This window comes from Citrus clementina, unplaced genomic scaffold (genome assembly GCF_000493195.1).
Source record: "Citrus clementina cultivar Clemenules unplaced genomic scaffold, Citrus_clementina_v1.0 scaffold_6, whole genome shotgun sequence".
Classification (NCBI taxonomy): Eukaryota; Viridiplantae; Streptophyta; class Magnoliopsida; order Sapindales; family Rutaceae; genus Citrus; species Citrus x clementina.
Genome location: NW_006262139.1, coordinates 21252839 through 21277141, shown reverse-complemented (window position 1 = coordinate 21277141; position 24303 = coordinate 21252839). Strand labels below are relative to the sequence as shown.

Sequence of the window (24303 nt, the reverse complement as noted above, 5' to 3'; positions counted from 1 at the left end):
ACTCGAGTCATTGTGGGGTTTATTTATTTTTAGATATAAATTCAAAATTATTTATTTTTAGAGACAATTCCCTTAAATTAAAATCTTAACTTAACTTTTATTCATTAAATCTATGCAAATTGTTTAAGAGGGTACATGGGCAACCATAATAATATTGAATTCCAATTTTGTTTGACTTGTAAATTGATTTTTTATACAGTTTATGGGCCCAGCCTACAGACCGAACCGCGCTTTAATATTATTCCCATGTCTATCTAGGTACATTTTGCGTGCATAATAGAGACAAAATCAACTTCAATATCTCTACAGTCTGTGGGCCAGTGGCCATGAGCATAGATGTAAAAAAAAAATCAATTTATAAAGTCACATGGCTGTATTAACAAAATTGGGAATTTAATTTGCTCTCTGTCTCCGTGCCCCTAGAAAAACAAGGGCTAGGCTGTTTTGATGATTTACGTAGCAAGGTTCACTCACCGTTTAACGATTGGCTATTTAGTTTGGAAGAATAGAAAACACAAGGAAGCTGAGACAAAACACGTGCTAGGCGGCGGCCCATTCGTCCCAGTTTGATAAGATGGCAAGGGAAGGGTGTTGTGACTAATTAATTGTGCACACGCACGCTCGATACTTATTATAAAAGTGTTGAAATTCTATTGGTTGTCAACTACTTTCTGTTTTGGCACACAAAATGGGCTTGAAGTCAAGCCACCATTAATAAGTGGGCCAGCATGCCCATCCTTCAGCGCGTGTTTACAAAATTGGCATATTATATGTTTGGCATATTGTATTATATTATGTTGTTTTATATTATTTTAATATAGTTATATTGTATTATGCTATATTACATTAATATTATATTATAATAATATTATATTATATTTAGTGTTACACTATACTGTATTAATATTTAGTTATACTGTGTTTGATATTGCATTGTACTGTATTAATTACTTTGGTAATTAATTAAAATTCTATATTTAGAAAATAATATTTATTAATATTTAGTATTTAGAAAAATATTAAGTTTAGAATTCAATTTTGAAAATTTAGCATTATTGTTTTAATATAAATGTTAAAAAATATATCATAATTCTTTATAAAGATTTGAGCTTATAACCTGAAATTTTCAGCAGCATAACATATATTTTATTCAACATTTCTAAATATATTATATAGAAATAAAGATTAAATCAAATCATTCAATCAAATAACCTCTAAATAATATCACAACATAAATAAATAATTAAATGAATTGATTTAATCTTTATTTGATTGAATGATTTGATTTAATCTTCAAATGATTGAATGATTTGATTTAATCTTCAAATGATTGAATGATTTGATTTAATCTTTATTAATATACAAGATTAGTTCAAAACCACAATCACCCACCACAACTTCCAATTCCCAACTACAATTTAATCACCAACCAACTCCCTAGTACCTTTACCCCCTTCAATTTTTGTCGCGTACCTTTTTTATCAATTAATCAGCAACCACCTTTACTCACAACTCCCAATTGGCAACCACAATTTAATCGCAACACAAATCTTGTTTCTTTAAAGTGTCAATACATAATATTTTTTCTTTTTGAATGGGCACAAAGACTACTACTTATCAAGAAAATGTTTGATTTTTTTTCATATAAAGTTCTGATCTTTGGTGTATTTGAGAGATTAGCGAATGGGTTTATTGATTGATGATTTGAGCTTGATTTTGGGATTTGTTTTTTTTTTTTTTTTGGTTGTTTATTGATGACTAGTTTATGTTCATTTAAAGGTTTGTGATCCGAGTTTCAAATGTTAGAACAATAATTTTTTTGGCGAAAATCATCACCTATATCCTCGAAATATTCATGTTGTATTACTAAGAATGAATAACAAAATTATGCAGAAGTGTACCTGAATTCATAACGCTAAATTACTCTCTAGGGTTATGTGGTTGGCCTTCCAGATCAACATGTTCTCCTAAATAATCCTTTAAGTTTCTCACTGCTCTCTTTGTGATGATGAGATGTCAGTAGAGAATAAAAAAATACGTGTGACTTGGGGACCATAATCACTTATATAGACAACTTTTTTCGTGTTGTCATTAGGTATTTCTAATTCTGCCTATTATAGAATTAGAATACAATTGAGTCTATAGACATTAATGGCTCACACCCTATTAAAAACATTAAAACCCATAATACTGAAAACCTTAATAGATCACTTTTAATTAGGCTTAACATCATATGACAGTCCACAACATATAATTATTCACATATAAGCCCAACGTTGGATTAAGGATCCAATAAATATTGGATTAAAAAATCCAAGAATTTCACACTTGGGTTATATGTGTAATTTTATAATTATACTTTGCAAAATATTATGAGCTCAACTTTACTATCATTACCAAAATGTATCTACAACCAATGCGGTCTATCAATCATATTAACATATGATCAAAGCGGTCTTCGTTATAACTATCGTAACTCGACCCATCAATGGTTACTATGCCAATACAACTGAATGGCATGAATCATGATGTGAATGTGTAGCATGGAAATTTTATACAATCGGCTTTATTCCCCGATTTTGAACTCTTGAAATTTGCAAAAGCTTTGCTGTTATGCTCAATTAGACTGCTCTAGAGATTCCATGACATGGGTCGACCATAGTTTTGCTAGTTCTGCAAAAAAAAAAAAAAAAACAATGAAGGAAGATGTAATGCAATGCGGTATAAACCCAACTCTCCAGCGAGTTTCCATTACGCAAGCTTTACCACATTAATTTTTTTTTCTTATGCAATACCGAGTAACTGCTAAACATTGCATTGTAATATTTTAGTACAATGTGAAGTTCTAATACAATGTTATGCGGGGCGCCAAACACGCTCTTAGTACAAATTTCAGTATATTATGCTGGTCCATGTCTTATTACAAATTTTGCTTCCTACACTTGCAAAACTTAAAATTTCTAATTAAATTAAAAGATTCATGTATCACAAATTTATTGTAGCTTACGTGTGATGAACTTATAGACTTAAATGAATCTTAAATATCCATTTGTTAGGTTATCCCCATGCTAGGTTGCTAGCCCTATCTATCAAGTTTCAAAAATAGCTTTGAAAATTGAATCAAACATATTTTAGCAAAATATCATGTATATATAACATATATTTCTTTGTGGTTAGTTATTAAAAATATCACCAGCCTTGTCGGGTATTAGCTTGACTTCTAAGTGCAAAATAAAAGAAGTGCTAGAATTAAAGCCCAGATGGACAAAGCCCGTGCCATTCCCCCGAATTATGTTTACAAGGCAAAAGCCCGCTTGATTCTGCGGCGCTGGGCCTTGGTTTACACATCATTGCGTTTCTTTCAAGAGTTTGCGCGGCGAGAATTCTCGACTTACCTACCAATTACGCATGCACTTTAATTTACTGTAATATGACTCAGCCGTCCTTTAATCAAATACTACATGATAAATAATAATTATAAACTAATAGAAGGGGTCTTTACTTTTAAGTCGATTTCTAAAACGTTAGGGTGTCTGGGTGTATATTGGGACAATATTCTAGTTGTAGATAATATTTGCCCTTCTTAATTTAGAATTGGAGAAATTCTAGACTATATAAAAGGTACATGTGTGCATTATGTAATTAATAATTATATTTGATTGAACTATATATGTTATACATACATTAATTAGGTGTAGTACCTATTTCTCCTAGAATTGATTGCAAATGACACATTCTTTGGTTCAAAATTATTACTACTTGAATGTGTTGGACGGTTGATATGATTCATCATGAAAAGAGGAATAAGATTCCGCGTCATATAAAGCACGAGGAAAATGAAATGATGGTGGCAACGGCAATTGCAACGTACGGTGCCTTTAGAGTAGTCAAAAAGCTACAGACACGCACTATGCCTGTAACCCAAGGAAACGCTATGTAATCACAAAAGGCAAAGAATCTTTAATTCAGCCTTATATATATGGACACATTAAACAGAAACAATAACTCTATGCATCTGATCAACATAAACATCCAACCCATCAATCAAAAAGACAAGACTGTGATTTTTTTCTTTTAGTACAAGTTTTGGATTTTGATCATCCAGTAATCGTTACCCGAATCATCGAAAAAATTAGTTGTGTTTCGCCATGGATGGTTCGGCATCAAGAGCACAAGCAATAATAAAGCCAGTGCTGCTCAAGGCTGGCGTTCCTTTGGCCATATCAGTGGCGGGTTTCATCTGTGCTAAAATGATGGCAAGAAAAGATGACAAGGTAAGTTCCTTGAAAACTGATTCCTATGAGAAGTTTAGAGATGATGAAAGCTGTCATAGCCTCAATTCCACATCTTCAAGTTTTAAAGAAGATGAAGAGATTATTACAAGTACCCATTTTATGAAATCAAAAGGAGATTTAGAGTTTCAGGATAAGCTTCATTATGAGCTGGAGATTTTAAATCTAAGGTTCCAAATTGAAGAATTACAAAAGAGGGAATTGGAGACAAAGATGCAATTTGCTCGGTATCATGATTTAAAAGAGCAAGAATCTTTGCTTATGGAGCTTAGAAATATGATTTTTTTGGAGAAATCATATGTTGAGTTGTTGGATAGAGAGGTTTCGTCAGTGGAATCAGAGAACAAAAGACTTGAGAATCTGGTGGTTCTGTATCTAAAAGTACTAGATCAGCTTCAACAATGGAAATCAGAAAGCGGGTTGCTTAAGAGGAAAGTAAAGAAGCTTGTGAGGAAAACGAAAGAGCTATCAGACATTACAAGAGAACAAAATTTGAAGATTGAATCTGCAGATGCAGAGTTGTTGAGAAATTGCGACGTGCTGGAAGAAAAGTCTAATGCCATCCAGAAATTGGAAAATGAATTGAAAGAGCTGCATTCTGTTATTGATCAGTTGCAAGAGCAAAATAGTGAACTACTGAACAAGTTACAAGAGTGGCACCAATCAGCTTCATCGGTTACAAAGGTTATTCATTCTACTTTTCAGCATAAGAAAGTACATATAGTGTCTTCTGATTTTCTAGGTTTTGATAAGCTAACAAGTTTTGAATTTCCTATCTGCAGATTGAAGATGAAGGAACAACCATGGAAAATTACAGACAGCTTCTAAATGAATGTGAACAACTGCAAAAGGATAGAGCCGCGGAAGCTAAGGAACTGATTTACTTAAGATGGGCAAATGCATGCTTAAGGCACGAGTTAATGAGGAATCAAGCACAGCAAGAACAGAATCAAGAGAAGAACCGCATTGTGGAATTTGTAGGAGGTGGGGGAATTGGAGACTATGGGATAGAGCAGCACTTGGATGGCCTTGATATGGGGAATGTTGAGCCATGCTACAATGCGGCAAATGAGAGCAGTCATGCTGGTTCAAAAGGGTCAAGGTTGCTTAAAAGGCTTAAAAGATGGGTTGATGGGAGTGAGAAAATGAAATGCAAATTTGATGAGAAAGAAAAGCACGAAATTAAGTGCTTCGGGAGGCACTCTGTTTGTTCTGAAGCAGAGGAGGAGCATACATTTCTTGCAAGGAAGTCATGTTCCAGCGCATAATCATCTATTGTATCACATACTGTCTTCTTTCTTTAAGCCTTAGTAAAGAACATTCCTTGGAAATTAAGTCAAAAGCAACCTCTGTCATGGAGAAGAATTCAGTAAACCTGTGTGTATGTGTAGGAATGGTAGACCTCGCCTGTAGCGGGTGTAATTTCTGAATATACTCTGTCGATCCTCAGACTATACACTATAATTGCATGGGAAATTATACTGATATAAAACTTTAATTGTAATAATAATATATTTTAAAAATTTTTAAGAGAACTTTTTTTTTTTTTTTTTGGTCTTATCCACGAGGTATCCTGGGGAGGGCCCCAACTGTGGGAGGCACCTTTAAGCCCGTACCACAACCCAGACTAGAAGTCCCCGCTCGAACCGGGAGGCACAGGTTCTCCCAACAAAGTCGACTTCCCTGCGACTCGAACTGGGGAGCAAACCCAGTCAAGCTACTTAAGGGGACTCCATTGCCAGTGGAGCCAACACTTTGTTGGTTAAGAGAACTTTTCTTTTATAATTTATAACTTAGGTAGTTTTTTTTTTAATATCCGGATATAAGTTGTATTTTATATATTTTATAAATAAAAAGATCTTATCTTTTTATGATTATTTAACATTTATATCCTTATAAGTTAAAACGAATAAAGTGATTAACTTTTATAGTTTAAGGAATCATTATATTTAACATAGATTTTTTTTTTTTTGAGATATGATATTTACTTTTCATTTAAAATTTTTTCTATTTATATGAAAGTTAAAATATTTAATTTTTCTATTAAAATATAAATATCTGAAAATTAGATATAAATTTATAAATAAATAAATAAATAAATTTTAAAAAATCTATATTTAATAAAATTTCAATATTTAACCAATAAGCCCTTAAACCCCTACTAATCTTTGGTTATTGCCTTTGTTTTTTTTTTTTTTTTTTTTTTTTTTTTCTCCTGACTGGACCCAGATGATTTGAACAGATTACGAGGGTCACCAAATTGCGTAATGTTCAGCTACTTGGAACTTTAATATGTGGATGCCATGGACAGTATTATCCTCTCTCTGATTCTCACAAGACAAAAAGCAACCGAAGCTTCATAACTGTCACGCTTAACTGAATACTGCAATGGAAGTCTCCATCTTCCCTTGCTTTCAGCAGAACCCAATTCTTAATAAGCCTCGTATTGCAATTTCCGTCGCAAGTATTTCCTCTCACTCTTGTCTGCATTGCATGCAAAACTTTCATGTTTCATTAACAATTAATAATGATGAGCACTTCTGTGAACTTTCAGAGAAGAGACTGTCCAACAGAAATTCGAGTCTGTTGCTTTGTAGCTGCTCATTGTCTTCTTCCTCAGATGAAACTGCAAAGGCACCGACAATTTCTTTACAACATGAGGGCAGGAGGGCTCTGATTTCTTCAATCCTCACAGCTGGTTCTTTTATCTCTTCTTATCTTTGTACTCTCTTACCTAAAATGTTCACTGTCTAATTAACTTTCATTGTGAGTCAGCTACTGGCTTTCTTGTCTGTGATGTGGCTGAGGCTGTCAGCACAAGTAGAAGAGCTGTAAGATTTTTTTTTTTCATTTATTTAAAGGTGATTATTCATGTTATTAAATATAAGATTTACACATTGGTGAACTTGTTCTATGCTTCTGTTGCTGCAGCTTCGAGCATCCAAAATACCCGAAAGCGAATTCACAACCCTTCCCAATGGTTTAAAGTTAGTATAATTACCATGATCTATTATATTCTTTGTGTAAAGGATTTAAATTCTGTTTCAATTCGTTTCAATTATAAGATAGACAGGGTTGTGAGAATTTGATCTCCAGGACGAGCATACGAATCCAATTGTCAATTTCGTCGATTGGAATTTCATTTCTGGACCAAGATTTATAATTTTTGTAAAGGTCATTTCTTAGCAAGTGTTTACTTGAATGCTGATGGGTAATGTTGGTCAGGTACTATGATGTGAAGGTTGGTGGTGGACCAGTGGCTAAGAAAGGATCCCGGGTTGCAGTACGGTTGTGACTCAGTTATATTTCAGTTTTGAGCTACAATTTACTTCTGTTATTGAAGTCTAGTGTAAAACTTCAATCGAACCTATTATGCAGAACAGTTGTGATTCAGTTATTATAGAAACCTTAACTTCTCAGTAACAAAACTTGCATTTGGAGACTGGAATAAAAGAAATCTTCTTGTTAGTCGTATTGCCTAGAACCAACCGGAATAATGGATTCTTGAAGGCCAGACAAAATTTTGAACTGCCGTTTCTGTTTAAGGGATTGTCATAAGAGGGGGTAAATATTTTCAAGGGCTCTAAGAGCATGTTTCTAGATCAACTGTCTAGCTAACATACACTCAACTCAGGATTGGGAATCGTTAATTATGCAGATTGCATCAATATTGCAAGAAATAAGGGGTCATTAAGTCGTTTCATGTTTAGTGGAGAAGTTGCTATGCTAATATTCCCTTAGTATAATGTAAAATAATAGTATAACCCTGCGAGGTTGTTTCTCATTGCTGAATTCATAAAAAGATCTATTTATAATTAGATTGATTATTTTTTATCTCATGTTTTAGGTTCACTATGTTGCCAAATGGAAGGGAATCACTTTTATGACCAGCAGACAAGGATTAGGAGTTGGCGGAGGAACGGTATGATTAGAGTGGCAAAATTAGCTTCTTTTTTTTTTCCAAACATATCCAAGAGAAGAAAAGGCAGTAATCTATATATATACATAAGCAATTAAGAATCAAATATAATAAAAATGTATAAATCATGTTGAACAGCTTTCCAATCCCTGTAGAGCTGTTTGACATGCTTTGTACCCCTTAATCTTAATCCTATGCTTGTCACAAAATAATTTTAGACTGAAATCAAATGATTACCCAGTACTCTTTGTCCCACTTTTGTACCCTGATTATATATATATAAGCGCAGAAACTAGGGGCCATAGGCCCATATGTAATGTTAGTCTAATATATCTTCCTTGTTATTCGATTGCGTTGTTGTAATGCTTGAATTGATGCAGCCTTATGGGTTTGATGTGGGCCAATCTGAGAGGGGAAACGTGCTTAAAGGATTGGATCTTGGTGTTGAGGGCATGCACGTTGGAGGACAGGTAAGACTGGTTCCTGGCATTTAATTTGCCTTGACAAGGACCGTGTAGTGCAAGTGAAAGAATAGAATTTAATCAAGTTTATTCAGCCAGATATTAGCCATTGGTCTAATTAATTAGTTAACATGCAGCGGCTGCTCATCGTTCCTCCTGAGCTAGCTTATGGAAGTAAAGGAGTCCAAGAAATCCCTCCAAATGCAACAATAGAGGTAATATATTTGTTATTTGTTTTTGGTTTGTTAAGGTTCATATTTGAGAGTGCATTCAAAGTTAGCTGGAAATCACATACTTATCAATTTTCACCAATCCTGGGAAAGTAAGGTTCATTGACTCTAGAAGTGCATGTTACAGAGCAAGATTAGTCATCTGTGTAACACGATGAAGTAGTCATCTGTGTAACAAGATGAAGTATCATCAATAATCAATTCCACATTTTATAAGGCATTGCTTTGAATTGTAAACCATTCTGGTGAAAATACCATTCATTTTTAATGAATTACCATCTTATTCTGCTACATTTAAATAAAGATAACTGATCCAACAGTGTCACAGAGATCTCTTAAATTTGTTGATTTTTAAGTAAAACTGATCTTTAGTAATTTTGAGTGAATTGTCAGTCTTAATTTTCCTTTTGATATGATCAATAAACAATTTGTTTCTTTCTGAATCCTCAGATAGATGTTGAACTACTGACGATCAAACAAAGTCCATTCGGGTAAGTGACAGATACAAGCATAATAGTCCACTCTGTGGTACAGTACAAATTTTCATCACTAATCACTAGTTTAAATACAGTTAGCTGAGTCAATCGCCTACTTGTTCTGCAGGTCACCTGTGAAAATTGTTGAAGGTTAACACACTCGTTCAGTCCTGCTACTTGTGACATTGCTTCATCACATAATGTAAATGAACTAAAAACTAGAGGCAGATGCTTGCTTCTGCTATGGGATTAAAGAAATAGAATGCCCTGCACAAATTCAAAAGAAATTAGAGGTAGATGCTTGCTTCTGCTATTGGATTAAAGAAATAGAATGCCCTGCACAAATTCAAAAGAAATTATCAATATTGTAGGTGTGTTTATCCCGGTTCTAAATACATTACAGGAAAATTCTCTTAAGCGCATTAAGTCTGTATTTTCCTACTTACCATTGTTAAAAACTTTTGTTTGTGTCCGGAAAGATGTGAAAGAAATCTGAAAACAGAATTGAAAGTAAAATCGGCAATGCACCAAATCTCTTGGGGAACTCATTAGTCGGCAATGCACCAAATGTCTGGAGCCTTGCTTGCTTGTTTGGAAAACCAGAAACTGGAGGTGGTTTGCGAATGCTTTGCCGTCTTTGACTCGGGTCAAGCATCAGATTTCTAGTCCCATTGTTGGGCTTCATGAGCAGTCCAGTTGCACAGCTTCTTCCGATTTGCAATGCTTTCAATTTGGGCCGACCACTTAAGATAGAGAGGCGCTATTACCACCATTATTTTTCTAATAATACCCCAGTCTTGTTTTAAGTACCACTTCAACCCCCCCCCCCCCCCCCCTAAAAGGACAAATTCAAGTTCTTGTTGACGCCCACCCATTATTTCATTTTAAATTATTATGCCGAACTCTAAACACCCATGTGACCCATTTGCATGTACCAGATACACTTTTAAGTGCTTCATGAAAAATTCAGACTAATTTTAAAGTAGATATAGTTCAAAATTCTTATTTAGTCCCGACAATTGGAAATGCAAAATAATAGAAGTCTATCCCACAAGTATATATTATTTCATTTTGAGTAATGATGCACAAACATAAAACTAACTCCTTAAGAAAATCTCCAAATATCTTCGCATTTCTTTAGGCACTGTTCGCTCAACCTGGCTCTCGAAAGGTCCAATGGCTATGTATCATGATCACAGTCGTGATACACTTGCAGAGTAATATGCATCCCAACTAATGTGATGCTAATAAAAATTTTATCATTTATGTGATAACTGATGATGTGCAATTACTAATTGTCACATGAGTAATCTACGAAGCAACGCACGTCATTTAGGAAACAGATCTTATACTTCAATCTTATAAGCATATCAGACCAGAGCTGGTCCATCGATCGGCACAAAACTACATGTAATGTTGATTTCCTTAGGGATTGAACCGTAAATTTAACGCTGTTGTACGTGTTACCGCTTGGCATACGGATTTTTTACGCTGGACCTTTTGTTCTATATATATATATATAATTGAATCAGTTGAAATTGTCTATCGCTATGACTGCCGGGTGCGGCTGCGGCGGGAAAGTGACTCTTCACCTGCAATTTTTTTTTTTTGGGGTCTTCGTAGCTCCTCCCCGTGAAAGAGGAGGTCGAATTGTACGACTGTTATGTCATATTTGTTTGGGGTTAGAAACAAATTTGTTGATTGCCAGCTAATATGGGTTTGTCTTATTCTGGCTTTACGTGTTGCAATTGTCCGAACAAATGGTTCCGATGAAAATTCTTAGGGCTAGTGCTTACAAACCTAGCTAAGCATCATTTCGCTCCGTAATTGCATAACATGGCGCTCATGTATTAGGGCTTCCTAAGATTGCAGCTCTTTCAAGAAATTTGACGATTCATACAAGACCACAACAAGAATAATTAATAAGAAGATTCTTATTCAAACGACTGAATTGTTATTTAATGCCCTACAGGCGTCCAAGTTTATAATGGTAACATAGCTCCACTAGTCGTGAGAAGATAAGTAAAGAAACTTGCTAATCTAAATTACTAACCCTAAGATTCAGATGTAAATGAACGAACTTAACGTACAGCTTAATTATTGTATAAATAAGTTACTGAAAACTGGTAGGTAGAAGACCCCAGAAGGGAGATGGAAGAGGAGCAGCAGCAGCGTTAAACTCCTCGTCGACATTGAAAAGATAGTTGCACTCTGAAATCTGATGATGCTTATTGCTAAAGCTTCCATTAATAGTGGCCACTGATGTGCTTTCAACAGTCTCTTCGCCTGACACTTCAGTGATGCCAGTCGATACTTGCTTATTCATCATATTCCTCGTGCTTGTCCCTTGTTCTTTTAGCATTCTTTTCAATTTCATAACCTACTACAACAAATCATTTTCATGTAATAAAGGGTCAACAAATAAAATTTAAAAAAAATAGTGACGCGTCCAAAAGATCAATGCATGCATTTATTTGTTTTTCTTTTTTCTATAAAAAAAAAAAATAATAATCGAAAGATTCTTCTAGGTACCCTTAAAAAACCTGCCTCATAGCTCATTCATATGTAGTGAAATGCTGTCTCTTTTGTTGTGAGAAGATCTAGGGTTGTTCAAAGGTGGGAAAAAATTAATAATAATAATAATTTGTATCCCATTTGATTCGCGGAGCTTTACTCGTTATCGGATCAGCTTATGCTTTCTTGACCGTTTTCGTTGTATTTTGAGTTTGTATATATGCATGAGATTTTGTGAGGAGAGGGTCATTATGTTTATTTTACTCATTGAATAAATTTTGTGTCCTATTATTGAGTTTTATCGATACAACTAAAATAATTATCTAGGGCTCTAAGTAGATCAGTAATTGAAAGTTGAAATCACCCTCAATTCGCTATTTTTGCAAGAATATGTCCCATTTCAGGATTAAATATGTATCTAGGGTTTTTTTTTTTTTTTTAATTTCTATCTAAAACGTCCTAACAAGTGAACATTCGAATAATTTTTCTTTTTTTATTATTTTATTTTATTTTATTTTTTTCATGGATGCCAATTAGTTTAACCGTAAAAATTTCTTAGCTATTAAAAGAGATTTGGGTTTGGAAACGAGGGATACAGGTATGCTATACTTTAAAGAAAAACATGAGGAAAAGGTGAGAGAAATGATTAAATCGATGCAGAATATGTGCATGAACTGCATATATATATATGGAGGGAGAAAGACAGAAAGAAAGAGAGAGTGAAAGGCAGCTAAAGCTGCTTGGTCTTTTGAATGAATGAATGAATGAAAGAAGAATTTGACAGAAATTACCTCTTCTTGGAGCTTCAGTTTCTCCCTGGAGACAGCATCGTACTCTTGTTTGAGAGAATCATAAAGGAGCTCCAGTTGCTTGGACTTCCACCTAGCACGCCTATTTTGGAACCACACAGCAATTTGACGAGGCTGAAGTCCAAGTTCCCTGGCCAGCTTCATTTTCCTGTCAGGATCCAGCTTTATTTCCTCTTGAAAACTCCTCTCCAGAGACTCTAGCTGATCGCTTGTTAGTCTCTTCTTCCTCTCTTGACTGCTAGTACTACTGCTCCCATAATGATGAATATTCTTTTCCATTAGTTCTGCTGCTGGAATCAACCCAATCGATGATGATGATTTCTCTGCCATTGCTGCCGCTGCTGCAGCTGCATGCATATGCTTATTCATCTGATCCATACCTAAAAAGAATCATTCATTAAAAATATCATCATCACCATCAGTATGACACACACACACACACACACACACATGTACCAAAATGGTAATGGGTATAACTTCTTTTTGCCATAAAATAATCAATGTTAAGAAGGGAAATGCAAGAGGGTAGCAGTGAGAGAGTTTAATTACCTGGAAACTGATCGTAATTATAGTTGTAGAGCAAGTCAAAGGAAGTTTCAGGTCTTGGAATAACAGGAACAAAGGTTCTCAAGTTACCGGTAGTACTGCTCCAATCCATTTTTGGCTTCTCTTAGTTCTTAGATTCTTCTCTCAGATTAATCAACTCGTCAAAATCAATCTCTCTATATATTATGTGACTGGTGCACGGACACAGCAAATGGACCACAAAACGAAAGAGATATATACTACCTAGCTATTAATGAAGTTAAAATGAGGCGTGGCAACTGGCAAGCGATTAATAACACCAACTTCTCTTTTGGGGTACAACAAAGTAAATAGGGTGTGAGAGCTTCTCTCTCTCTCTCTCTCTCTAAGCAAACACAACCAGAGGCTTTGTATTGAATATTATGTCGGTCAGAAAATGATCTTGTAAGAACAAGTGAAGACTATAAAGAAAAAGGAGACAGTGGAATCATACATCATAGGTCTCCATCTGATCTGGTCCCATTAGCTCAAAAAAATTTCTGACAACATGCGCCCTTGCAATTTCATCACGCCAAATACTATATACGTAGGGTCATGGGGACAGCCACATAGAGGGCTGCCCATAACGAATTTGCATAAAATATAAGGATTCAACTGAAGTTTAATCCAGTTCTATGTGAAGTATAGTACGTACGCGTAGCCTAATCAAACAAGTTTATAAGTTCTATATCGTGATTCATGAACCCCCCACCATTAATTGGCTCTATAATTTTACAGATCTTATGTTATATCCTGTTTAAGTTTAATACAGCATAGGAAGCACGTGGGACACATAACAAATATTCAAACGAGCCGTACAACCAAAACTGCCAAATGCCGTATTTTACCGCATCAAAGAAGAAGATGAAGGTGGAAGGCTGAGGCTCATCCTATTGTTTCACCCCCCCTCCTCCTTTAATTAATTAACTTGCAGAAACAACAGAAAAAGGAAGCTGTGTGTGGGTTGCAATTCAATGTTGTGGGGGTCACCTCTAAATCTCTGAGACTGTGTCCACCATTGAGCACAGAGATTTTATTTTTGTTTGTATATACGTACATAAAATAAAAAATTAAAGTATAAAAATAAAAAAATATGTGTTTTAGTGTGAATAAAAAATTAATAATAAAATATTTTGTTATTATTTTTTAGTTAATTTTTAATAAATATATATTTTATACTTCTAAAATAAATTGTGAAGCAAATAATCCATTTACCTCTTTTTCATCATGCAATGCGCGCAAATTACTGATAGAGACGAGAACAAGTCACTGGCTGCCTGCGGTTAGTACTAATTTTATTGTGCATTAACTATTATCCTACCACCTGCGTCAAAATGGCAACAACTCAACAACTGTTAATTAAATACACCAAGATAATATATAATAAAACCAATAAGCACTCGATTCATGTCATTTTTAATTGGTATATGAAAATTATCAAATATAGTAGTTTACGAGGGTAAATGCTCCATTAATTCCGAGAAATTGAGCTAAAGTACAAACATTTCTTAAAGAAAATATTGATAATTATGCATGGAAAAACAAATTAATATTAACATTGTTCTCTGTATATGTAGTGAAACAAACAGTTGCTTTTGACTGTCCACTGCTTCTTAAAAGGGAGACACAGCCCAATGCTTATAACGAAGACTCAGTGAAGAGTGAAGACATGCACAGTCCACTGGGCGGGCATATAAATATTTTGTCTTCATTGCACCGTTGACTGTACAAAACTTGACCTGCCGAAGAGAAGAAGTAGATGTTAATTATTAGAGTTTTTGTAGGCATTAAATTTATTAATAACTCTATCATTAATCTAACATTGTAACAAATTGAATGTGATCGGATGTTGCCGATCATCCACCCTCCAAAATATTGATCAGCCATCATCGTTTCTCTCGTTAGTATATTCAAAATCGTTTTCTCAGAGCACAAAAACGTACAGAATCATTAAAAGACAAGAAATACTTCACTAAAAAAAATAAATTTATTAATTTTATCTTTTTGTAAAAGTATGTATTTTGTTTAGTATAATGCAAGGTAGCATTTTCCTTTCTCATATTAGCTTTAAGTCGACTCACAATCTTTTCATAAAAACAATTGTGTTCATTGATAGGTTGGCTAATTTGGAACTTCATTATGGCTTTAGTCTCACTTGGTGAGGTTCGCCTCCTGCAAAAATTCACAACATAAGTTGGGTTTAATAAAATTTACTTTATTAATTTTGTCTTTTTTGTATAAATGCAAAAAAAAAAAAAATTTACGACTTCAATATTGCATTAGACTTTATTAAAGCCTGGAACATATTTACGATTTTGCAAACAGTCCTTTTCAGCGTTTTGAAGAACTTATTTACTTTAAATTAATAAGTAAATAAAAATTCATGAGTAAATTTCACATGCAAACGAAGAAAAAGAGTGAGGAAAGATGAAAATCCCCAACTTAAAAAGACTTTAATGGCCAACATGAGTTCAAATTATAAAGCTTGACCACTAGAGTTTGACCCATTCAGATCCCGACATGTGGTCCAATTTATCGTCAGATGTGGACACAAATGTATTTTAACCTCGCCGTAAACCAAAACTCACCATGAATTCAAAATTTTTTATGGCAATCTTAATTTAACTTGTTAATTAAATAATAAGAAAATCATTACATAATATTATTACAAACTTTTTAAACATTACATTTGTGTAAAGAGTAATGATAGAGCCACAAATTCTTGTACAAATTTATTTTGTGCAAATTCATGTGGCATGATAAGATTGGTTGAATTAAATATCACTTGGCCCACATCATTTGTTTTTATTATTTTATATTTTTATTCAACCAATTAATTAATATCACATCAGTTTGTACAAGATAAATTTGTACAAGAGTTTGTGGCTCTATCATCACTCTTGTGTAAAAGATCTCCTCAAGGGTAGCCAGCTCGGAGCAGTATTTAATTAACGAGGACCATCTTTTATATGTAGTAACGTCCATTTCCCTAAACCTTTTACTTCATTCAGAAATTAAATTAGAGTACTAGCTTAATTGTTGAATCGGTTCAAAACTAACTGGGAAAGTTAAGAACCTCTTTTTCCATTATTTATTTATATACGGATCAGAAGAAACCTTTTTTTTTTAAAAGCCTTCATTTGCTGGATTCATGAAGACCAAAGATGAGAAAGTTGAACTTTCTGTCGATGATGCTTTGTTTTGGACGGCTTATAACGCTGTCAAATATATTTTCAGTTTTTAAATAGCTTGAATCTCTTTCTATTAGTTTATCTAATTGATTGATAAAGAGATATAAAGGAAACAAATTATTCATTAACATAAAACACTTGAAATTTTTCTTAGAAAAATATTTTATAAGAGTTTTTCTAGGGAAAAGAAAAGAAAAACCTAAAATTTGTAATTCTCTCGATATTTTTGACGGGACACGGGACACCAAAAACTTGTATGAATAAAAACTAAAAGTTGGATTTGGAGACAGATTCATGTATTTAATGAGGAGAGTAAAGCCACTTAGGCTTGAGCCTTGAGGTTGAGTGGTAGGTCAAGGGTTTGAATCTTTTAAAATTATATCATTGTGGATGGATTTGTCCTCCCTCATAAAATATAAATATGGGTTATGTATAAAAATGATTTTAAGTTACGTCTCAATAGTAGCTCAGATAGTGGTATGTATAATTTAAGATTTTAAGTTGGTCCCAATAGCTCCTTGGGTTTGTCTCGTCTCCACCAGCCCCAAATTGGCAAAGCTTCTCAAGTGCCTACCGGCGAAAAAGTGAACTCCAATTTCAGTCTTCGTTCTTCCTCTTACCGTGCCATAATTAACAAAAATGAATTAGGTAATTTATCATCTCCGATTGCCCCATGCACGATTGGAGCATGTCATAATAAAATAAATGACTTAAGGATAGTTTTCTTGAATTGTAGATTCCTGCAGCCGTATCGTAATCATCAAATTTCCTAGCGAGAGAGAGAGAGAGAGAGAGAGAGAGGGCTCTATTATCACAAATGACAAGGTTATTTGATACGTATTTACTATTGACATGGAACTACTCAATCGATGATATAGTACTACAAAGGTTATTTGATGCGTAAATATAATTGACATGAAACTACCGGGCTCAATGGTCTTAATACTGGGGACATTTGTACGTTATATTACAAACAACATTCACATGCACCGCCCACACGGATCAGTCATAGGATAACGAAACGTGGGTGGCTCCCTACACCCCTATATTAGTACCTATACTATATACTATACTATACTTCGAGCTGAACTTTTGTCTTTGGATTTTGGTGGGTGTTTTTGATCTTTCGATTCGAACTTAGCTCAGTTTTTGAGTCGTCCGAGTGGTCCTCCTAAGCCCTAAGGCCAAAACCACATACTATAAATATCAAATTTGGACGCATTTTCAGGTGTCAATTTAATATGATACCAGAAACAAAAACTGCAATCATCTAATCTACCGCAACATCCATCAAAGATTCCAGATCAAGACGGCTTAAATTTGTACACACACAGACAGTGTCCAGGCGGCGCCGTTTTGTGGACCCGTCTCTACATATTCAACTCCATCGACCTCAAATATTTAATGGCACCGGCAAGGACTTTTATTTCCATCTGTCTGCTTTCCGAGGATGCACCTCTAGATTCTTAGACTTGGATAACTAATAGGCATTTGATATTGTTTTTGACAAGTTTAAAATTAATTTAAAAGATTAAAAATTAATTTTTGTATTATTTTTTAAAAGTTACTTTTAGTAAAATTACCTCATTCACACATATTTTAAAAAGTTAGGAATAAATAATTGTATTCAAATAAAAAAATTGATAATATAAAATATTTATTTTAATTATCAATATATATATATATATATGTATACAGTATACATACACACACAAAGAGAAAAAAATAAAATATGTTATATATACGTATTTATAAAAATATAAATAAATTTTATTCAACATTATATTTAACTCAATTATTTAATTCTTATAATATTATAACAATAAAATTTAGAGAATACATACAACTGCTTTTAAAATTCACGGTACTTTTAAAAATAAATATTATCAAAAATTCAACCAGTTCTCTTCGTAATTAAATACTTATTCCTTATCACGTGCAATTGATTCTCGGTATTAATTATTCGTTACACAGCCGAATAACTGTTATTTACTTAGTTGCCAAAAATAAAATCCCTTTCAAGACAGAAATTGTTATCCTATCGATGCTGTATTCATGATGTTGCTGGGAGCGGCTATTGTGTGGTCAATTCTATGACGTGATAAGCTTTACCTTTTGATCAAATCAAACCGCGGCAAGATGAACGACACATATACCCCCATGATAAACACACCAACGTACAAATAAAGGTTACACGTCCATTTCTTTTTACGATCACTTAACAAGAATATTAATCTCACAACAGTTTGAAATAAGAGAGAAGGATTTACAAATTCTAATGACACTGCTTTTCATAAGATAATATGTATGAATCAACTGTATGCATCGCATTTGTAAGTTACAAAATGATTAACAAAAAGCGCCTAACAAAAACAAGGTGCGTAACCAAGCAAATGCACAAAAACTAAAAGCCAAAATGAATCGTAATAATACACAAGATTTTGACCTACTTTAAAACTCCTTTCCTTTTGCGCTCTCTCAAATTGCTGGGGATTATAAACACTGAATCTACACAAAGACCACCCTTGGAGTGTGTACAATCTATCTGTTTCATTGAAAATTGGACTTCAGTTGCTGGTTCCGAGTCATGGACAACAAACTCACCTACCTTATAATCTATCCAACAACCACGCTTATGGTAGCCATTCGCGTCATCTTGTTCCATCTCGTCCAAATAGCACTCAGATGATGCTTGCTGACCATCTGAAGTAGACAACTCCAACCGTACAGGCTTTATATCCCAACCATGGGTATGTTCAAAGTTACACACTCGTCGCCCCAATCTCTTGGCAAATCTTCCAAGATGAAGCCTGAATGACACGGTGTAGACATCAGCAGGAAGTGGAAACTTCACTACCCCATCCACCTCGAACCACCATATTTGTTGCAAATACGCCACCACATGGAATCTGCCAAAAAAGAGTAATATAACAGGTACACCGTCAAAATTTGTAAGACCGCTATACATTGTCGAGACACATGTTAGTAATAGGCTAATTAGCTAGCGGCCAACCTATTCATGAATCAACAACATACTATCCAGATACCCATAAGAAGCACATTTGTAGTTCACCAGTTTTTTTTTTTTTAAAAAAAAGAAAAAGAAAAGAAATATATAAATAAAGAAGACTGTTTCTTTTAAGGTTTGGTACAACATAAAGTTAAGGAATTATGACCAAATCCCTTTGACAGAGTAAATCAGGCAATTAGGACACATTTCTCTGCTCTTTAACAAAAGGAACTAACCACAGGCACGTGAAAAAAATTGACAATCTCAGCTTCACATTTGCACAGGTGGAAAATTAGATGGTGTTGAGTTGTGTCCCATATGGGCTAGTAAAGGATAGATACTTCAATTCATAAGGAGTATAGGTCACTCGACCCAATAAACTAGTCTTTTGGATTGAATACCTGAAAATCCTAGGCCCAGCCCCCCCAACAATTGATATTAGAGCTAGATCCTAATAGCCAGAATGTGGTGGTAGAACAACTTAGGTTTGTCGGACGAAAGGACTGGGGTCTGACAGTAGTTTCGGTCGAGGAGGGATTGTTGAGTTGTGTGTCCCAAATTGGCTAGTAAAGGAGAGATACTTGGGTTTATAAGAAGGATAGATCACTCCACCCAATAGACTAGTCTTTTGAGTTGGATACCAAGAAATCGTAGGCCCAGCCTCCACCAGTGAGCAAAATATGTTAATGAGAGTAGTTGAGAGCCCAGTCATAACCCTTTTGTCTACACAGAACAGGAAGATTACAAGGGTTAAAATCATCCTTGTTAGGTAAATGGACAAATTGAATGAGACCAAAACTGTCCTATCCATTCAGTGATATCTAAGAATCACCAGCAATCCATCGGTCCATTTAAGTGACCTTATTCGAATTGCAAACCCCATAAGTATTTTAACAACCATAAACTGCATAATTTGCATTTGCATAAATATTGCTTGTGAAGAAAGAAGGGTTTAACATTAGTGTCAATTGGGATTTGAAGAAGTTAGCATTGCATACTATGTCTGGCACCAATTAAATGAGAAAGTTCCGAGGTGAGGAAGAAAACAAAAACAACAATATTAAAAAGCCAGAAAGTCTGCATTGCATTCAATCCTACTTTTGGGATAGTAATCTCAACTGGCAATGCAATGTTCTTCAAAGAATTTGCTTGGCCCAATCTTGACAATATAATTTCATGTAAGCAACAAGCAAAGAGAAGGAGACTTTCCTTGACTTATAAAAGGGGTTAAAAAAACAAAAAAATAGAGAAAAAAGGGGGAAAAAAGAGACTCATACAATCTGTACAATTATACAAATAGACATAGTGTAGAAATAAGTAGCATAAATAAAACCTTAAATATTGGAAGACAAAGATAATTCAATAGAGAATAAGAGGGAAATCAAGGTTTCTCTTATAACCAATGATAACATTGAAATAAGAACATCCACCTAAATCAAAAGACATCAGGATTTTCAGATCCAAAAAACCTGTGTTATGGCACTGCAATCTCAGGCACCAAAAAATAAAACAGACTAGCCCTTGACAGCAACACACTCCTCCGCACCACCATCATTAGCCAATTGCCACATTGAGGTGTAATACAGCTCATACCCCCAACGTTAATCAACAGCGAATCTACACAGTTCAAGGTAAAGAGAAGGAATACTTGTGTTGTCAAATATTGAGCTGACACAAAAAACATTGAAGTCTTCCTAGTATGTCAGTAACATAAGCTGCGGAGAAAGCTGCGAGAACGTATGCCAATTCAAAAATCAATCCCTCTTAATTTATCTTCTTTTACATGAAGACAACCATAAATTCATATCAAATACAAGACACTCAATCACCAAAATAAAATTATCTCAACTTCTGCTGGCAAAGAAGTTTATACAAATCGTAATGGCACAGCCAAGGGCAAAAAAAAGTGATGAAAGGGGGGAAAAAAAAAAGAAAAAAGAAGAACCACTGAAACAGCAATGCTATATTAGTTTCGTAGTGTTAACAATTCACGACAAGCAGGAGAGGACTCTCAACCAACAACCTAAAAAGTCTCTTTATTGATTGACAATCTAGGTCTGTTGCAAAGGAGATCCTAATCAGGATTTGTCCTGATTTCACATCCTGAGAATGTGGCAAAGATAACAAATTCACACTTGAGTAAAAAAGCCTTAAGGAAACTAAATGCGGAACCTACCTGCACAGCCAGTAGCATTCAAAAAATTGGATTGCATAGGTATACGGCTAATGCCTAATGGTGGACCTCAAACCAGAAAGTGTATGGAGACAAAAATTGAGTTAACAAAGCAAGTGTCATGCAAAACACCTACCAAAAGTCAAGCATGTATCAATGATGACCTAACATTAAGTTTATTAAACATTAGCAGCAGAAAAGAAAACAAAAATAACTGTCAGAATCCACTACAGAAGTAATCGCATGATGGGAGAAAGATTAACAACTTTCTTTGTCTAAGGATGATAAAAGCAAAATTTAATAGGCACAAATAAGTTGAATGAATAACAGTTTTCCTCTACGTCAAATACTTAACAAGTGCAAAAGATTCATTAAGCAAACTTAAAGAAACATATATTTCAAAGAAAAGATTTATCCTACACTAAAGATGCATATGGTGATCAGCATATGAAATACGATATATATTTCTTTCTTATTGCAGACAAAAAATTTTATATACAAACAATTTATGACTAAGATAAAATTTATCCTTGAATATAAGCAAATGAAAAAGTTAGGTTTTCTCAAGTTCCAACTAGTAACAGATAAATAAAACAACCGAATGAGTACGGTAGGATTCTACACAATCAATGGCCTAAACCAGCTGCTTTAGTTACTTAGCGAAAGAAGAAGAAGAAGAAGAAGAGCATCATAGTGATAATGCAGTGGTGGGTTGGATACAATTAAGCCACGACTATTTCTATTTCAGGAACAGAAGATATAAACTAAACAAGCCAGCATAGAAATAGTTCAAAGCACCAGACATCTATCTCCATAACTCACAGACCATAACAATAAAAATCAATCATAGTTTTGTTAACAATAACAAATGCAAATTAATTTTGCTTCATGAAGCGTAAATGATATAAAAGCATCATTTTCACTGTACAATAAAATCAACACATTCAATGAAGTAAAGCCCATAAGTTTAAGCTTAGCTAGTTGATGAGTAACCTTGATTCTTCAGTGGGAATCCAATTCCAATATCTGCGATCCTCAATTCCGGTGATTGCCATAGCCTTTGTTGATATTGACAAGCAAACTCTTCCCGTCACTCTATCTAACCACACTTCCTGCAAAATAAATAGTTAATTCATTTATAAATTGGAAAAAAAAAACTCCCAAAATTGTCCCAAAAAAAGACTTACAACAGACCTTATTGCCATCATCGAAGGGAACCGGGCGGGAGAGGAGGGCAAAAATGTCTTTTTTGGACAAGTTAAGGTAGCGTTCAGGAGGCATCAAATCGAGCAGATCTTGATAGTTAGAAGGGAGCTTGTTTTCCCACACGGAATCAGACGACGCCGCACCGCGGAAAGCGTGGTTTAATCTGGCGAGATTGCAAATCTCCGGCGGCGTCAAGTACATGAACACGCACGCCACGCAGCTCTCCGGTATGTCTCCCAGTCCCGGCCCCATGCTCTCTCCGTTGTCGGTCAGGCTCGATAGCGACGCCCCCATTTCTATTTTTAATTTATTACTTTACTGAATTTACCAAAGCCTTTTTTTCCCTTCTTCTTCTTCGCTTTGCGTGTTTGTGCTGTTGCTTATGCCTAACTCGTCGTCATGGTGGAGAAGAGACTGAAGGATAAAGCGAGAGAGAGAGAGAGAGAGAGAGAGAGGATGTTTGGTTAGGGAGAAAGTCAAGAGCGTGCTGTGTGCGACTCGTGTTCGATATTTTTATTTTTCTATTTAATTTTCCCGGAAAGTGAGAAGAGATTTCGAGGGGAAAATTGTAAAAGAAATACGGGCACAAGTGGGGTCCATTCGATTTTTTACCGGACGTCGAAAGCTCTGGTCTTTTGTTTTTCTTAATTAACAGGACATCCAAATCTTAACCGTTGGTTCGATAAGATAATTACACTAATCTTTTTTATGCATAGATTCGATAAATCTTTTACTTGTGAAAAAGTAGGGGAGTTAATTCATTCACGAAATGATCAAATTTAAATAATTGAAAGAAGTTCAGACATTGTCTTTATTTTCTATTTAAAAAGAAGAAGCCTGTTAATAATAATAATAATACAAATATCTAATTTTCAATTAGTGGGAGAAATAATTGGTCGTTTGAATTTGAAAATGGACTATTTAATTCACCAACATTATGTTTCCATGTATATTTTTTAGTTTGTTTCATGGAAAATTTATAAAAATAACCATAAAACTTGTGTTATTTTCATAATTAACCCTCTAAACTTTTTTCTATCAACATTAGCCAAAGACAAGTCTTTCTCCCCAAATTACCATTGTTTACAAACCAAAAGCAACTTTCTTTCTCCCTTTTTATCAAACCAAACACAGCTTTGCACTCTTGAATCATCACCGGTGACGGCAAAAGGCAACGGTAAACACCGACGGCGAACGGTAAAAGTGAAATCTGATCATAATTCATCCGAATCCAACACCAATCGGCATCACTGAGTGGTATAAATTATTTTCTGAACTTGCGAGAGAGTTTCAGGGAACTGCAATCGTGGGTGAATCTGGCGACAGGGTGCATGTCGCACAAAGCTTTGTGCGACAAGCACCTGTCGCACCAAACTTGGTGCGACAGGCGCCTGTCGCACCAAGCTTTGTGCGACATGCACCCTGTCGCCAGATTCCCCCACGATTGCCGTTCCGGGA

At 34.7% G+C, this 24303-nt stretch overlaps 4 protein-coding genes across 4 annotated transcripts; 2 read left to right on the top strand and 2 right to left on the bottom strand.

The window, feature by feature from the left end:
- The first annotated feature begins 3986 nt into the window (after window positions 1-3986).
- On the top strand, window positions 3987-5623 carry LOC18039587 (protein CHUP1, chloroplastic). Its single transcript, XM_006430277.2, has 2 exons — window positions 3987-4976; window positions 5075-5623. The coding sequence occupies exons 1-2, from the start codon at window positions 4149-4151 to the stop codon at window positions 5558-5560; spliced, it is 1314 nt and encodes a 437-aa protein (XP_006430340.1). The 5' UTR covers window positions 3987-4148; the 3' UTR covers window positions 5561-5623.
- A 923-nt stretch (window positions 5624-6546) lies between these two features.
- Window positions 6547-9982, top strand: LOC18039321 (peptidyl-prolyl cis-trans isomerase FKBP16-4, chloroplastic). Its single transcript, XM_006430276.2, has 10 exons — window positions 6547-6756; window positions 6847-6990; window positions 7068-7123; window positions 7224-7279; window positions 7518-7575; window positions 8140-8214; window positions 8592-8681; window positions 8810-8887; window positions 9353-9393; window positions 9506-9982. The coding sequence occupies exons 1-10, from the start codon at window positions 6681-6683 to the stop codon at window positions 9531-9533; spliced, it is 702 nt and encodes a 233-aa protein (XP_006430339.1). The 5' UTR covers window positions 6547-6680; the 3' UTR covers window positions 9534-9982.
- Window positions 9983-11353: 1371 nt separating this feature from the next.
- Window positions 11354-13409, bottom strand: LOC18039319 (putative homeobox-leucine zipper protein ATHB-51). Its single transcript, XM_006430275.2, has 3 exons — window positions 13251-13409; window positions 12684-13081; window positions 11354-11758 (listed from the first exon to the last, which is right to left on the bottom strand). The coding sequence occupies exons 1-3, from the start codon at window positions 13357-13359 to the stop codon at window positions 11492-11494; spliced, it is 774 nt and encodes a 257-aa protein (XP_006430338.1). The 5' UTR covers window positions 13360-13409; the 3' UTR covers window positions 11354-11491.
- Window positions 13410-18895: 5486 nt separating this feature from the next.
- LOC18038795 (F-box protein PP2-A15) lies at window positions 18896-23472 on the bottom strand. The gene is made up of 3 exons (XM_006430274.2): window positions 22834-23472; window positions 22633-22751; window positions 18896-19365 (listed from the first exon to the last, which is right to left on the bottom strand). The coding sequence occupies exons 1-3, from the start codon at window positions 23137-23139 to the stop codon at window positions 18903-18905; spliced, it is 888 nt and encodes a 295-aa protein (XP_006430337.1). The 5' UTR covers window positions 23140-23472; the 3' UTR covers window positions 18896-18902.
- Between the last annotated feature and the right edge of the window lie 831 nt (window positions 23473-24303).

What these genes read in the sequence shown, in the direction of transcription:
- LOC18038795 (XM_006430274.2), bottom strand. Translation starts at nt 23,139, where the DNA reads ATGGGGGCGTCGCTATCGAGCCTGACCGACAACGGAGAGAGCATGGGG. An exon ending in CCTTCGATGATGGCAATAAG is followed by an intron (nt 22,752 to 22,833) that starts GTCTGTTGTAAG and finishes TTTATTTTGCAG; the next exon opens with GAAGTGTGGTTAGATAGAGT. An exon ending in ATTCCCACTGAAGAATCAAG is followed by an intron (nt 19,366 to 22,632) that starts GTTACTCATCAA and finishes CTTTTTTGGCAG; the next exon opens with ATTCCATGTGGTGGCGTATT.
- LOC18039319 (XM_006430275.2), bottom strand. Translation starts at nt 13,359, where the DNA reads ATGGATTGGAGCAGTACTACCGGTAACTTGAGAACCTTTGTTCCTGTT. An exon ending in TAATTACGATCAGTTTCCAG is followed by an intron (nt 13,082 to 13,250) that starts GTAATTAAACTC and finishes GATTCTTTTTAG; the next exon opens with GTATGGATCAGATGAATAAG. An exon ending in AACTGAAGCTCCAAGAAGAG is followed by an intron (nt 11,759 to 12,683) that starts GTAATTTCTGTC and finishes TTGTTGTAGTAG; the next exon opens with GTTATGAAATTGAAAAGAAT.
- LOC18039587 (XM_006430277.2), top strand. Translation starts at nt 4,149, where the DNA reads ATGGATGGTTCGGCATCAAGAGCACAAGCAATAATAAAGCCAGTGCTG. An exon ending in CAGCTTCATCGGTTACAAAG is followed by an intron (nt 4,977 to 5,074) that starts GTTATTCATTCT and finishes TCCTATCTGCAG; the next exon opens with ATTGAAGATGAAGGAACAAC.
- LOC18039321 (XM_006430276.2), top strand. Translation starts at nt 6,681, where the DNA reads ATGGAAGTCTCCATCTTCCCTTGCTTTCAGCAGAACCCAATTCTTAAT. An exon ending in TATTGCAATTTCCGTCGCAA is followed by an intron (nt 6,757 to 6,846) that starts GTATTTCCTCTC and finishes GTGAACTTTCAG; the next exon opens with AGAAGAGACTGTCCAACAGA. An exon ending in GCATGCACGTTGGAGGACAG is followed by an intron (nt 8,682 to 8,809) that starts GTAAGACTGGTT and finishes GTTAACATGCAG; the next exon opens with CGGCTGCTCATCGTTCCTCC.